Here is a 15,890-nt window from a genome sequence, read left to right as displayed (position 1 = left end):
ATCTTTATGCCTACATTGTTCCTAATAGTTATATTTATTCATAACATCACTACTTTATTGGGTAAAAGCTCTTGGATAAGGACAGATAGCCTTATTTGGGATTTGATGATGCCCTTTTTCTTCATTGCACAGCATCCCTAAGAAACTTCCTTGGTCAAAGGTCACATTCCACAGGCCCCTCCCTGCATGTTGACCTAGCAGAGTGCATCCAGTAGGAGAGAGGTGATTTTGTTTGCACTAAGCTTGTACAATTGTAGAAGGAAGTCTTTCCACCTTCCTGAGGTTTTAGTAACTTGAGGTAACAAAGGCATAAACATTGCAGGAAAGAGAACATCCTAACAGGTGGACTGTATGAAGGAGTATTCATAAAATCCTAAGAAAAACCCAATACAGTGAAATGGTAATTGTTAGAAGAGTTATCCTTTGCTCTCTTCAAAGCATCTTTCACACCAGAGAGAAAAATCACATCCATTTAGGGAAACCAGTGTAAGGAAGAAAATCTTTACCTAGTTACATACAAATGACAAACTGTGCTCAAGCATATAACTGTAGAAATCTCCTGTAATAACAAGGAAATATGGAAATACCAAAAAGACTTAGAACAATTTAAATCCATTAAGAAAAGTTGCAAGCAGTGGTTTCTCCTTCCTGCTTTTCAGCAATTTCCTCAGAAAGACCTTGAAACTAACTTTCCCAGAGGCCCTTTGAAATCCGGCTGCTCAGTCCCTGGGATTATCTAAATCAAAAGGGACTTCTGGCAGACTGACCCCTTAGTGAATGAAGGTTGGAAATGTATTCAAAACAAGGCTCTGCAGCCTCACAGTTGTCACCTGGACACCTCCTTGTTAGTAACTGAATCCTAGTGTAAGGCAGTGACAAATAAATTTGCATGTTAAGCTTGTGTTGACTATCTGTTCTCAAGGAGGATTTATTTAGCAGATAAAGGTTTGCAGAGTTTAGGGTCCCTGGGGTGTGACCTGTACGCCCTAAGATTAAAATGACTGGATTTGTTTTTTATACATCATCAGACACAATTGGGGAAGGAGCTGGGAGGGAGAGGGAATTAGTGCTTGCCAAGTCCTGACCCCTCGGGGTCTCGGAGGAGAATCTGGATCTTCGCATCCTCCCCTGCTCTGGCAGCCTGTGCAGACATTTCCACTGTCTTTAGACTAAGGCTGATTGCTCATGTATTGCAAAATATCATGAACTGATTATTAACCATTTGGAAACTTTCCACTTTCTTGGAAAGTTCTGTGTAAGTATTCTTAGCTGTCCTTCAATTTTAGCATATGCAGAATATGTAATTGAGAAGAATGAATGAGATATAGGCAGCAGCGTTCCCTCCTCCGCTTAGGACCTAACAGAAATGATGGAATAAATGGGAAAGGCTCCCCAAAAAGCCAATTTAAATATTAGATTTTAGTAGTATTGAAATTGAAGAACTGTCTACTTTAAGGCCTTGCTGTCCTAGGACTTTTGGGGTTGAGATTTTAGCCATTTCTGCTTTTTGTGCTCTGACTTGAGCTCATAAAGGAGGAGCCCTTGTCTCCCCAGTCACTGATTATGTGTGAAGTGCAGTTGGATATATAAACTTCTGCAAGTGACTAAAAATGAATCGAAAGCAAAAAGGTACTGATTTGACCATAAATATTTTTATTAAATGTGAAAATACACGGGCATAAAAATAGTACCCATATTTGTAGACATGTCTAAGAGCCATTTCAATTAATTTTGAGTTTTTACTTAAAACACTAAATTGAGATGGATTAACTTCCTTAGTTTTGTCTCATTAAAAACCAACTATAGCCTTAAGGTAGGAGTAATATTTTAACATCAAACGTCTCCAATTTTTACCTCCTCCACCTCTGCTTTCCACTGCAGGTGAGAGGTTCAACTAAGACGAGTGCAACAAGACCTGGTACTATACATACACAGAGCCACGCAGTGGCTAATTGTACTCTTAAATCATTCAACAAATGAGATCATCCATAAAAAAAAATTATCCCCACCTATTAACGTCATTTTCAATTACAGAATAAACTCTGCTGCTAACAAAAAGGGAATGATCTTAGAATAAGGATACTGTTTGTTGACAAATTAACATTTGCCTTCTTCCTTTATAAATATGGAAAAGTCAATTACATTCAACAAAGTTGCATGAATTTCTCTAGGTTTTACCATGGATGTGGTACTCAGTGAAAACTTTCTGCAAGGCCCATCACCAGTGCCCTATACCTTTAAGACAGTCGGCTCTACCACAGACCTGACTGAGGAGCCATTTTTAACATAAGCATCTTAGGCATTTTTTTCATGATAAATGTCACAACTTCTGACCAATTTCATGCCTTTAAAGGTGGAATCTTTCCTTTTCTACCATGAATAGAAAATGGTGCCAATTTCAAATTGTGATTCTGTTAGCTTTTTTTTTCCTACATGGTTATCAGTAGTATTTTTCTCTTTAAAAAAACTGTGGGTGGGGCTGGCGCTGTGGTGTAGTGGTTAAGTTTGAGTGCTCTGCTTCAGTGGCCCAGGTTTGCGGGTTTGGATCCCAGGCACAGACCTACACCACTCATCAGCCATGCTGTGGCAGCATCCCACATACAAACTGGAGGAAGACTGGCACAGATGTTAGCTCAGGACTAATCTTCCTCAGCAAAAAAAAACTTCTGGGCTTTTACATTCCGTTATCAGAGTCCCAAAAAGTTCTGTTTTCATATTGATATTTAAAATAAACTTTTAATACTGACTAAAGAGATATTTTAAAATTAGCATTATGTTACATCAAGTTCACATTAGTAAACTATAGAAGTTGTTTTCAAGTTTTCATTTATTCATGGTAAGAAAGCATAACCTTTCAGAAGTGGGCAATAAATTAATTTATTGTGTTTTTAGAACTTTTTCACGTGTATAGGCTGATGTGTATAAAACTCACTGCTGTGGGCAGTGTCCACAGTGTACAGACCAGCGACGCTGCCCTTCTGGAGCTCACCAGCAAAGGGAGGAGTTTAGGAAGGGGACATGATACAGCTAAGGCTAGGTACCCCTCTGATTTTACTTTTCCAGAAAGAGCCGCAAAGGTTACCGGGCAACTGCAGTCCCCAAAAACAGAAACTGGAGAGTGGTAAGTGGAAGTAGCCCAAAAACAAGTCAAATGCTTTTTCAGGCAGACGCTCTTCATTGCATAACGCTCTCCTCCATCAAGCTGGCAGGAGGAAGACTTTCCCTTCATACGCCCAGAGTTCTTCTCAGTCACTGTCAAAGAAAGCATGAATTGATTGTCCACTGAGGTGGGTACCAGAAGACTGCTACACCTCTCAAGGCTGGAACTTAAAGGTCGTTATCTTCTTCATTAATCAGCAAAACAACAGATTCCAGAGAATGAATTTGTCTCAGTGGCTTTGGCAGGTGGCACCATAGCTTCTCCTCTCTCTCCGCTGAAAACAAGCAAGTAACTCTGCACATTTCAGTTACAGTGACTAAACTAAAACCACAGCAAGACTTAAGAAATACAATTAAGGTCATTACAAGTGGGGAAAAAAAATGCAACCAACCCTCTGGGCAGCAGGCTGGCAGGCAGTGAGGGTAACAGGCGCGGGGACACACGTCCCTCGGGCCCCGCCCTCAGCCAGCCTGACTCCCTCTGGCTCCTTGTTGTTGGCAACTTTTCGTCTTCTCTGAATGGAAGGGCAACTGATTTGATATTTCCTTTGTTCTGGTTCTGTGTGAAAATTTTTCTTTTGAAAGTAGGTAGAGGCCATTGCTAGATTTCAGAGGTCACAGTGACATCACATACGAAAGAACCAGACTGGAAAAAAATATTGCTGATATAACTAATGAAGTAGTAAGATTACTGAGATTAAAGAATAAACCAAAATGCATTTGCCTTGGAAATTTTCACATTGGTTTGAATTTTGAGACATTAAAACAAAATGAAATCTACAAGCTGTTCACTAGTTTTCAAAATGCAGTTAAGTTTATTGGTAAGAAATAGACTCCTAAATAAATGCAAAAAGCACTTGTGTTTTATTCAACTATGTGATTTTTGTCTCTCAGTTTAAAAAAATTTTTTCCACATACGTTTCAGGATGACTGTAGAAGAAAACGATTTGTGCTTGGCTGTTGTGGACATTAGTGATCAGGATGCCTCCCACAACTAAAATGAAAATACTTGATTTCATAAAAACAATATATTATTAGACCCTGCTTAAAATGCTTCAAAATGCTCTGAGGGAAAAAACAAAAGCCTTTCCAGAATAAAGGTAATTCTTATCTAAATTAATTCTCTTAGATTTTAAATGCAGCATCATTAGTTCCATAAATATTTAATGTTCTTGATTAACACTTATTTCTTAGGGAAAAAATGATCCAGTATACAAGGACTGAAGGGTTCAATTCTTCCAAGGTGAGAAGGTGCCCCAAGAGGAGCTGCCCTCCTGAGGGGAATGCAGCCTGCGCTGACCGGATCCACACCTGGGCTTTCTTCTAGGCAGGAGGAACACGCAGAGGCATCAAGGTCTGGTGGAGGGGCAGGTCTGCTGTCAAAGGCCCACTTCAGACGGCCCAGTGGGAGTCACTACACTCCAAGAGGGTCAGCCAGGATGGAAGAGAAGTGCCCACTGTATTTATTAAAAGTGGGAAACATGGCATTCTGTTTCTTTATGTTGACTGAGCAACTTTACGTTGCTAAGCAAATCCTGTTACAGGAAATTGTTTCGCTCACAACTTCAGTTGTTAAAGTATTTCATTCTGCACTTCAGCAATATTATGCTAAATAGTACCCCTGCTATATTATCTGAACGTATTTTACATATTATTTTTCAGTTAATTTGTTGTGTTTCATATTAAACAAAAGGGCCATAGGCTTTTACAGTTAATTCTGTTTTAGTAGTTTTCAGTATTGTCTTGCAGGTACTGAACAAAAAAACATAAAATATATGCTTAACATCAATCCAAAGTCTAAACCTGGCCACATCGACCACCAGTTGGTGGCAGGTTTTCTAGAAGATGGGCCCAGCCCCTCCTTCAGTGACAGCCATGTTCGAGCTAGTAGAGATGGCAATACATGTGGATTAAAGGAGGCTCAAATTTAACAGATCATTGCAAGTGACTGGACTGACCAAAATGTAAGCAAAGTTGTCCCTAAGAATAAACAGCTCTAAATGTCAATATTCTCTTTAAGAATTCTGAAACACAACCTGTTCTCAAGAAGTTACAGCAACTTCTGCCATGTGTAGGAACCGACACTATGCAAGGCTGTGAGGAAAAGACGACTTCCTCCATGAGCGCTTGCACAGGTGAGCCGGCCTCAGACCACTGTTGCAGACACTCCAGCATAGACGCGGCCGCTTTGCCAGACACAGCACATCCTCACCTCCCTGCCCTCGCAAACCCAACACCCTCCAGTCTAAAATGGATAAGAACAGATTTTTCCTATCAAAACAACTCTTTGGTCATGGGCAAACTGAAAGATTTGAAATTTTTTTTCATTAGGATCCCGGAACAAGGTTTCGTTGTTTTTAATCGTTAAAAAAAAAAAAAAAAGAGCAGAAAAACAGCTGGTTTAATTGAAGTGGAATTTAAACCTAAAAGGTCCGCCTGAGCTGAAGGGGTTGAACCCTTGCCACGAGTTCCAGCTTCTGTGGAAAGGGTTGCCGCCGCCTCCTTGCTGAGTCTCTGCATCCAAGGGATCTTCTCCATCATCAAACTTCTTCCTCATTTCTAAAAAAGAAACCAGCAAATTAAGACCCAGTATTGACTAAGGGAGAGGCAGCAGTGTGCCCAGTACTCAAAACAAAGCTCTCCCATTCCCACCCAGATCAGAGGTTTGGTCTCAGGAGAAACACTCGAGAAACCCCAGTCACAGCAGAAGGGGGTGAGGTTCAGAGTTGAAAGTGGGTATTCAATGAAATTCTTCTCTGGAGAAAGTGAATAATTGCAGAGAAAGAGACCTCCAAAAGTCACGCTCTTCTGATCAAACAGCCATGGCACCATCCTAACCCCGACAGTGAAGGCACAACCTCATCAACCCCTGAAGCGCCTGGTGAGCTCCCTAGGGCTTCGCCATTAAATCTGAACAGAGCTAAGGCTCCTCAGACCTGAGGGGAGGAGGGTCCCCTATTGCACAGTCCAGGAGGGCACTCCACTGCTGTGCCTGTCAGTCCTGAGCCCGCCCACCGCGCCTCCACCCCTACTGCTCACACTGCCTCTTAGGTGGGCACAGGAACAGAGCGAGTACGTCGCCAGTCGCCTGTCCCACTCTCTCCAGAGAACACAAGCGTTAAAGGCGGAGCATACCTGGATCAGAGAGGACTTCTTTGGCAGCTGCTATGTCAATGAACTTTTTCTCTGCTTTTTTCTTTTCTTCTTCGTTCTGGAAGTTATCTGGGTGCCACTGCAGCGCTAATTTTCGGTATGCTTTAATGATTTCTTGCTTTTTGGCATTTCTGAGGGGTGGTAAAATTAATTATCATTAGTTAAGAAGTGTCCATCACACTGCCACAAAAAACTAAAAGAGACAGTTAAGATCCCACTGGCAAACTAGCAACCTGGTCTTCCTCACAGTGCCAGTGGCGTCACAGACTGAACATCTGACGTACTGTTCTGGAGGATCATTAAAGCTGGTCAGGCTTCCGAGATACGTGTTCACTAAGATTAGAATCTTACTGGGTACAAATTAAAGCACTCCTGATTTTTACAATTTTCCCTTAAAAAAAGTCACATAGACTCATTTTTAAACTTTCTAAATTTCCAAGCTACCATGATTTAATTTTTAGCATTAAAAAAGATACTTTGCCTCTTGGAACCCCACCTTCTATTTTGCTTCTGGATTAGCTACATAATGAGAACAAAGTTTCAGACTTTTGATTGAAAGACCGATGGTTCCCTTGTTCAGGGAAGTTAGGTCTTATATAAAAAGCACATGTTGAGTAAATTAGGTACCTCCCAGTGCCTGCAAGATAATTCCAAAAGTGCCACTTTATTTTGAGGCCTAAAGAAGTTTTCTTTTCTTCATTCTCTCTCTCCCTTCTATCCCCACCGAAAAAAAAGCTCACCTCTTTACCTAACGTCTTTAAAAATCGAGGCCTAGCACCTATTCGTGCTACGGTGTCATATCTTTGTCACCAATTACTAATTCCCCATTGCTGTATTACTAGTCTCTATCAAAGAAATTTATCTGTAACATACTCAAAATAGCTTTATGATATTAAAGATCGTTAGGGTTTAATCTATGACTGAAATTACAGAAGGAAAGGAAATAAATCAGAGAGGAAAAAAGCAATGATTAGCTTTAAAACAGAGTTGGTTAAAAATAACCATGCAAATTTTGAATAATTCACCTTTTTACTCCCAAGATTTTATAATAATCTCGTTTCTGTGACTGTTTCAATAGTCTCTGTGCTTTCTCTAGACCTTCCCGAATCTGCTGATCGTTTTCATTGTGTTCCTGAGCAGTTTCGTAATCCTGAATAGCTGTCAAAATATGTTTAAGAAAATACGGTTAAGAGGAATTATAATTTGACTTTTACTATCCTGCACATTTGATACTAAAGTCATCATCCCCAGCCCCTTCACTCTTTTGCCGTTACTGCTAAGAGCCTAAGAAGTGATATAACCTTAATAATTTTGTTCACAAACTTATAAAAGGCATAATTAAGGCTGAATGTAGGTAGCTTATTATTCCCATTCAATAAAATTCACCGCTCTTTGTTTACTTGCCCACCTTCCCACACCTTTGAGATATTTTAATACTAGCATTTTATTACAAAGCAATCTTCCATCGCTAAGATTAAGGTGAGTGTTACAGAGGAAAATAAGACAGTGGCAAAGAAATCTGCATGGTCAGCTACAAGTCCACAGTTCAGAAGAATTAGAGGCTTAGAAAGGGAGCAAGAGGAACCACCAGCCGTCAGAATGACTAAATCACCCACAGGTTTCAACACAAACTGTCACAAACCTAATCTTTTTAAAGTGTCAACGAAAACAGAAAACACACAGAGGCCTGGTATGGGAAGTCTGATGAGAATCTACATTACATCTTTTATTTTAGATTATTTTGAATATTTAGAAAATAAAAGGCCTCTGGATATCAAATGTCATGCAGAAAAGAGGCAAAACAGCCGCCCTGAGCCTGTTATCCGTAGAAAGGCCTGCTTGCAAGGTTGGCCCCTTGCTGGTGTCTGGAAAATTGGATTTCAGGAGTGTTCCCACCTTCCCTGATAAGAATGGCTCACCGTGCCAAATCTGTACAAACAATGTGGTTTTACGCTAAGAATCTTCTTTCCTTCCAGGAGTCTGGAATTTCAGTATGAGCTAGGTGGAAGATGTCTGCCTAACCAGGCCCCAGTAAAAACCCTGGGCACTGGGTCTCTAACAAGCTTCCCTAGTAGCCAAAACTTCACGTGTGTTGAGGAATTAAGTTTGTCCTGGATGATATCACAGACAGAGACTCTTGGAATCTTCCACCTGGTTTCTCCAGATTTTTCCCCCTGCACCTTTTCCCTTTACTGGTCTTGTTTTGTATCCATTCACTAGAACAAGTCTTAGCCCTAAGTACAACTATAAGCTGAGTCCCATGTGTCCTCCCCCTGAATCACCAAATCTGGGGGTGGTCTTGAGGCACCCCAACACAAATTTTTCTCAGTGTTCTCCCTGGGCAGACAACTCAAAATAATGGATTGCTGGGTTCAAATTCTAGTTTGTATGGAAATGCATTTCACTGTGGGAAAGGACATCTCTCTGGATAACATGCCTGAGCATTCATCTTAGCAACAGCTAATCCTGGAAGGGGTTTAGGAAGGCACCTTGGCAGATTAAAATGAGAAAGATAGTAGAATAAGATTGACAAATTTAGTTAGCCTGCACTACACAGAAAAATGAACCAGTGCTACCTTTGGCCTGTGGGCAGGGGGCACTTCAAGCTTTTATCTTAATTCCTGCCTCAATGCATTAATTAAATATTAATATGAAACATTAAATATTACTGTCACCCAACCACAGTGACATCACAAAATACCTTTCCAATTTAGTATACAAACAGAAAACCATTATAAACAGTAGTGAGGTTTACCTTTGCAGTTAATCCCCATAGCACTTGACGTCACAACCTAGTAAGGACATATACTTTGAAGGAATTTAATACAAGCGGAAAATGTTTCAATATACTTAATTTGGCTACTTATGTAAACTCAACATTTAAAATATCTTTTCATTCTTAAATATTCAGAGTATCTTCCCTAAAGCAGTCTTCTATATCCTATCTTTTATTAAAACTTAGACACATTTTTCCCAATATAGGAAAAATATAAAATTATAGGTTTCCTAAAATCACATGATTACAGGTAGGTCACTAATTAGAAACTAAATATGGATGACGTAAGACTTTCCATGGACATAAACTAGATAGATCATTTTTAATTCTATTTTCTCAGATTCTGCTTTCTGAGGGGGACTCTTCAAAAAAAGTAAGTGACACTCAATTATACTATACCATAACTGAGCAGCCAGGAAAAGTGTAATAAGCCAGAAATACTAAGGCCCTGAATGAATAGTATATTACATGTTAGCCAATTCATTTTCTAACCTCTGAATCTAAAAGATCTTATCCTTCCCAAATCCTTTTTCTTCCGTATTCCCCTCCTTGAATTCTTAAGGAGTAACACGAACAATCAGATCAAGATGGCAGACAGGAAGCACAGGAGTTCGCCTGCCCTCTGCCACACTATCCTATTGAAATGACAAAAATAATGTAACCATGGCAGCACTGAAACAACAGCAGACCAAAAATTTTGATAAATTTCTGTAAGAAAGCAAATGGGATAATATTAATAATGAATAAACCTAAGTAGAGAGAACCACAATCCAAGTACACACTGAAAGAGGCCTTAGCAGATTTGGAAGACTTCTTTTTGGCCAAGGATCCTCAGTTGAGCAAGCAGAGAACATGCTTTAAGGCAATCATCAGGATAGTTCGTGAGATGACTAAGGAATGGCTGGGCAGGCTTCCCAGTATGTGGAGCAACTGGCTACAGCACATTAACCCCAAGCAGGGCCCAAGAACCACCTCTGAGCAGGATGGAAGATGGGCATGTGGAGGGCCCCTGATGTGGCTGCTCGGACCAGGAAGAGAAGCAGACCTGAGCTCAAGAGCACTCAAGGCTTTTACAACAGACCTGCAACAAAAGGAAATCAGTTCCACCCACCAGAATTTAAATACAGCAAAGGACTCCACCTGAGACACAAAAGGAGTAAAGTCCTGCTCATTTTGATAACTGGGCAAGATGGGAAGTGCCACAGGGGAAGTCTTCCTGTGAATAGGTCCTATCCACTTAAAGCCAGCTGTGAGCTCCGTAATACAGAGAAGCATTTGAAAGACAGATATGCACAGCTGCAAATGACTCCCTGCTCTTGGTCATCCATAAGCAAATCCCAAATGGCTTCCCTTCAAAATCCATCCAGAATTTAACCACTTCTCACCATTCCCACAGCTACCACTGTGACGCAGTCCATCATTAATGCACCTGAAAGCTATAATAGCTTCATAACAGCTGCTCCCAACTTCCACCCTTATTCCCCTAAAAGTCTGCTCTCAATACAGGGACTTTAGAGATCCTTTTAAAGAGTACACTAGACCTCCACTATAAATACGCCCCCTGGAACACCAGCTTTCTCCTCCTGAGTATCATACAAAACAAACAACGAAAATGGAGGGCGAGGTTTCATTTTCAGCAAAACAATTCAAGGAATCTGTGGAAGGGCTGCTAAAATTATGTAACATCAGCCATGATTCCACGATGAGAGAGGGAAACAAATGAGAAAGCCCAATGGCAAAAGATCACAGAAGATGCCAGCAAAATATGCTTTCTGTGAGTATGGGCTCACCCTGAAGTGAGTGACAACCTGTATCCTTTGCATATTAGAAGAACCCTGAAATCTAGAGCAGACATAGTGGAGCTAAAGCAGAGGCCTTACTGGGGAGAAGGCGGGAAGAAGGGGAGAATATGGTAAGTGAGGGTAGCAATAGCCCTGGGCAGCACGTCTCAGGAAACACGAGCAACTGCGTGCTCTGAAGGTGAGGGGCTCACCCTGAAGTGCAAAAGATATACCCCTTTGGTGTAGCAAAGGAAGTGGGCAGAGGGGCAGCAGGGCTGGCAGCAGACGACCTCCTGGACACGGCTGGGTTCAGAGAAGCAGAGAGGGCAGGGCTATACAGAAAGGCCATTTTAGCAGGAAGCAGAGTGTCTGTGGAAACAGGGAAGCAGAGAGTATTGCAAGTGTTAAGTACAGAAGGCTGCCCTGTCCCAAGCGCCCCTTTATACACACCCTCCCCCAAGGGACTTTCCCACAAAGAGCTCGGGCAGGGTAATGCCAGTCATTTTATGATGAGTAACGAATTTTTTTAAAAAATAGCACAGCATTAATTCAAAGATATTTAATTTTTAAATTAAAAAAGGAAAAGAGAACCAAAACTTACCTGATGAACATGCATCAGAACAGTACAGCCAAAGAATACATGAAAATTCTGAGCAAACATTATGGCATCAATTTTTAAAACTTAAGCCAATCACCTCTATTAAGAGTAATCACAAAGCAGAATGAACTCAGCCAAGAGACAGTGAGACAAGGAAGAGATAAAAATGCGAAGAGTCAGAACTCAAGAAAAATAAGAACAAATCAAAACTATCATAGAACTGAAGAAGAAATGAGAAGGAGCACAAGGGAGAAGCATATGGGAAAAATTAAGGACCTAACAAAATGAAATGGAAAATAGTTCAAAAAAATTACAGCTACAGATGACAAGCAAAGCGAACACAACCTCTACATAACTGGATCTTTGAAGCAGAAAACCAAACCCATAGAACAGAACAAAACAATTCAGATTAAATTTAAGAAAATTTTCCTGAAATAAAAGGTGAATCTATATATTGAAAGGGCATACTAGGGGCCAAGGCAAACTGGATGAGAATGGTAAACATTAACATATATCCTAGTATAATTAACACACTTGAAAGATAAGGGCTCTCTGGGCAGCCAGACCAAAAACAAAAAGCCTGGCCCCAGATTTTCCATAGCAATATTCAGTGGCAGAAGAGAATGGAACAATAACTACAAGATATACAGGAAAAGTGTGAGCAGAGGATTTTATTATCTAGCCAAGCCATCTTTTAAGTGTAAAAGGTACAAACAGCTTTAAACATAGAAGAAATCAGAAAAAAAAATTTCTCAGGAGCCCCTCAAGGAAACTACTACAATAGGATCAACTCGCCAAGAGAAGGCTAGAGAAACCACAGCCAAAGGAGGGATGGCACATACTGAAGATATTTAATGTAGAACTGAGACTAAAATAAACCAGGGAATTACTATGATAGAGTAAAATGTATGCCCTGACAATACAGAAGGGATACAGATAACAAAAATATAGGAGAAGAATGGGGAGAGAAGATGAGAAAGTTCATTAATTCCTACCATTTACAGCTGAAACAATCAGAAAACATCACCCACTGATAAGTCAAAGGTAAATACTAAAGAGAATTTCATTAACAGCTATTAAATGATAGAGGAAAAGGGAAGAAGCAGAAGAAACACACTAATATTGTTCCTCACTATAGGAAACTAATAGATATTGCCCAAAGAAAGAGGGCTAAGTTAATAAAACTGTAGAAACAACCAAGAAGAAAAATGCAAACCTTCAATACCAAAACAGTACACAAAATAATACAGGCCAAATAACAAAAATTCTCAGCAAAACAATGACAGAACTCAGACCAAACATATCCATCTTACCAATAAGTGTAAATGTGCTTAACTGAACCATTTACAAGAATTTCATATTGGATCACAAAGCAAAACCCAACTCTATGCGAGAGACACACCTGAAACAAAGTGATTCCAAAGAGCTAACAATAAAAGTGTGGTCAAAGTTTCCCCAGGCAAATTCAAATACAGTTGACAACCTCAACATCAGATCACTAGAATTTAGGTCTAAAACATTAAACAGAAAAAAAAGGGGGGACATAATGTTAAAAGCTAGAAATAATAATGAAGATACAATGAATATCTGTGCATCAAGTGAAAGAACAGCAACATTTATAAAGCAGAAATTATAAGAGATATTAGGAGAGACAAACACGCTAGTGGAGGGAAACTTTTACCTCTGTAGACAAAAAGAAGGCAAGAAAAGGAAGACCACAATATAAGGTAGATCTAACTGATATGCCAAATTCTATCCCAGAAACAAGAGAGTACACCTACTTTCAAGTCCCTGTGACTCATGAAGTCAGCTATTTCAGGTCAAAAAGAAAACACTTATAAATTCCAAAAAATGGAAGAAGTAAAAACATTCTTTGATCACAATGTTATAACACTAGAAATTAATAATCAAAAAATAAAATGCCTTTCCCACCTAGAAATTTTTAAACTTTCCAACTCTTAAGACAAAGAAGGAATATAAAAATAAAAATTGCAAATGATCTAGAAAATAATAATGAAAACACTATGTTTCAGAACCTATAGGACATAGCTCAAGCAGTCCTGAGAGGGCAATTCATAGCCATAATGGTTCAATAAAAATTAAAGGAGAAAAATGAATTAATCAATCATGTGATTCAAAGTTAGAAAAAGAAGGTGACTTGTAAGACAAAAACAGAAATTAATGAAATAGAAAAAGAATAGAACAAGTTGAGCTTATTTCTTGGCAAAAATCAATAAATACTTCCAATCAAGAAAAGGAAGCAAGCTCAAATACAAAAAATAAGAAGAAATAACCATAATGACAGAAGAAATTAAAATAATGAGACTTCTTTGCTAAACTCTGTACAAATAAACTTGAAAACTCAAGAGAGTAACTCAAACTGAGCCCAAAAGAGACAGAAAACCTAAACAGAACAATTTTCATGGAGAAAGTTGTCAAAAAGTCACCTCCCAATAAAGCAGCAAGCTTTCCATGGAGATTCCACAACACTGAAAAAGGAAACCTTCCAGATAATTACCAAAAAACTACCATAATTGATAGTTTTCTATATATAAAAGTCTGAGTTGAAAGTCACTTTTCCTCTGCATTTTCTGAGAATACTGCAGTACTCCCTTCTGGAATTGATAGGAGGAGGAGGAGTTCACCCATAGAATTTAACAGTCATACACATGTAGGCTACTAATAGCGCAGCTTCAAATGCATGAAGGAAAAACAAACAATATTAAAGGGAAAGAGGAAAGTTTGCAATTTCCACAATCTTAACAACTCTCCCCTCTCAGCAACTGATGGGAAACTAACAAAAACATTACACCCAACAATTGCAAAATATACATTATTTTCAAGTGCACAAAGAACATTCAGCAAGATAGATCCCATGCTGCACTACAAAACAAGTCTACATAAATTTAAAAGGAAACAAATCTAAATAAATTGAAAAGGAAGGAAATTATACAGAGTGTGTTCTCTGAGCACAAAGGAATTAAATTAGAAATCAATAATAAGGTACCTAGGAAACCACCAAATATTTGAAAATTAAAACACATCTAAACAATCCATGCATCAAAGAAATCAGAAGGTAAATTAAAATACATTTCAAACCAAAGATAAAATGAAATAATGTGAGAAGTTCAGCTTGAAATGCTTATGTTAAAAAAAAAAAAGGCCTAAAATCAATGATAGTTCAACCTTAAGAAGCTGGGAAAGCACTAAGTAAACCCAAAGTCAGTCAAAGGAAGGAAATAAAGAGAAGAAATCAATGAAATAATAAAGAAAAAATCATAGAAAACATTAACAAATCCATAAGTTGTTTCCTTCAAAAGACCAACAAATATGACCAAACTCTAACTGCACTGACCAACAGGAAAAAAAAAAAAATACAAATTATCACTATATGAATGAGGAATCATCACTTCAGAAATTACAGACGTTAAAAGAATAATAAGATAATATTAGAAACTTTATACCAACAAATTCAGCAACGTAGAGGAACAAATTCCTTGAAAGACACAACTTAGAAAAACTAACACGGCAGGAAACAGAAAATAGGAATAGCCCTATATTGATTAAAGACAACTTAATTTGTCAGCAAAAACCTTCCTACTAAGAAAACTCCAGGACCAAGATGGTTTCACTAGTGAATTCTCTCATACTTTAAAGAAGAAATAACACCAACCTTAACTCTTCCAGAAAATAAAAGAAAAGGGAACAATTTCTCAGAGTCCAGCACAACCTTAACACTAAAATCTGACAACCATATTACAAAAAAGAAGTTACAAAGCAATATCCCTCATGAACATAGATGCACACTTCTTAAAACATTAACAAACCAAATCCAGCAATATCTAAAAAGGATCATACATCATGTCCAAGAATGGTTTATTTCAATAATTCGAGGTTGATTTAGCTTTAGAAATATCAATGTAATTTATCACAATAACAAAACAAAGGAGAAAAACACAAATATATACATAACTTCTACAACTCAATAACAAAAAGAAAAGTTTTATCAAATGGGTAAAGATGTGAACACTTCACAACGGAAGATATTTGAATATACAAGCAGCACATGAAAAAGTATTCAACAACCATAGTCATCAAAGAAACACATATTAGAGCCACAATGAGACAGCACTAACACACACCAAAAGGTATAAAATGTTAAAAACTGACAACACTACACATTCGCAAGGATGCACAGCAACTGGAACTCATACTTTATTTGTGGGAGTGTAAAATGTAAATTACTTTTTAGAAAAGTATCTAGCAGTTTCTTTTAAAACTAAGCATACACCTTACCCTATGACTTAGCAATTCCACTCCTAGACATTTACACAAGATAAATGAAAACATATGTCTAAAAAAAGCCTTGCAGAATAATGTTCATGGCAACTTTTTTCATGCTAACTAAAATCCGTCCAGGTAT

The 15,890-nt window shown here is 38.6% G+C and overlaps 1 protein-coding gene across 1 annotated transcript in view; it reads right to left on the bottom strand.

Moving 5' to 3' along the window:
* Positions 1–1,630: 1,630 nt before the first annotated feature.
* DNAJC3 (DnaJ heat shock protein family (Hsp40) member C3) overlaps positions 1,631–15,890 on the bottom strand; it is a 69,823-nt gene continuing 55,563 nt past the window's right edge. Inside the window, exons 10-12 of the mRNA XM_014864865.3 lie at positions 7,338–7,470; positions 6,295–6,443; positions 1,631–5,718 (exon numbers count right to left, since the gene is read on the bottom strand). Of these exons, the coding sequence (XP_014720351.3) occupies positions 5,561–5,718; positions 6,295–6,443; positions 7,338–7,470 (440 nt within the window). The 3' untranslated portion in view covers positions 1,631–5,560. The remainder of the gene's footprint in view (positions 5,719–6,294; positions 6,444–7,337; positions 7,471–15,890) is intronic.

This window comes from Equus asinus, chromosome 11 (genome assembly GCF_041296235.1).
Source record: "Equus asinus isolate D_3611 breed Donkey chromosome 11, EquAss-T2T_v2, whole genome shotgun sequence".
Taxonomy (NCBI): domain Eukaryota; kingdom Metazoa; phylum Chordata; class Mammalia; order Perissodactyla; family Equidae; genus Equus; species Equus asinus.
This window is presented reverse-complemented; position numbering and strand designations above follow the sequence as displayed.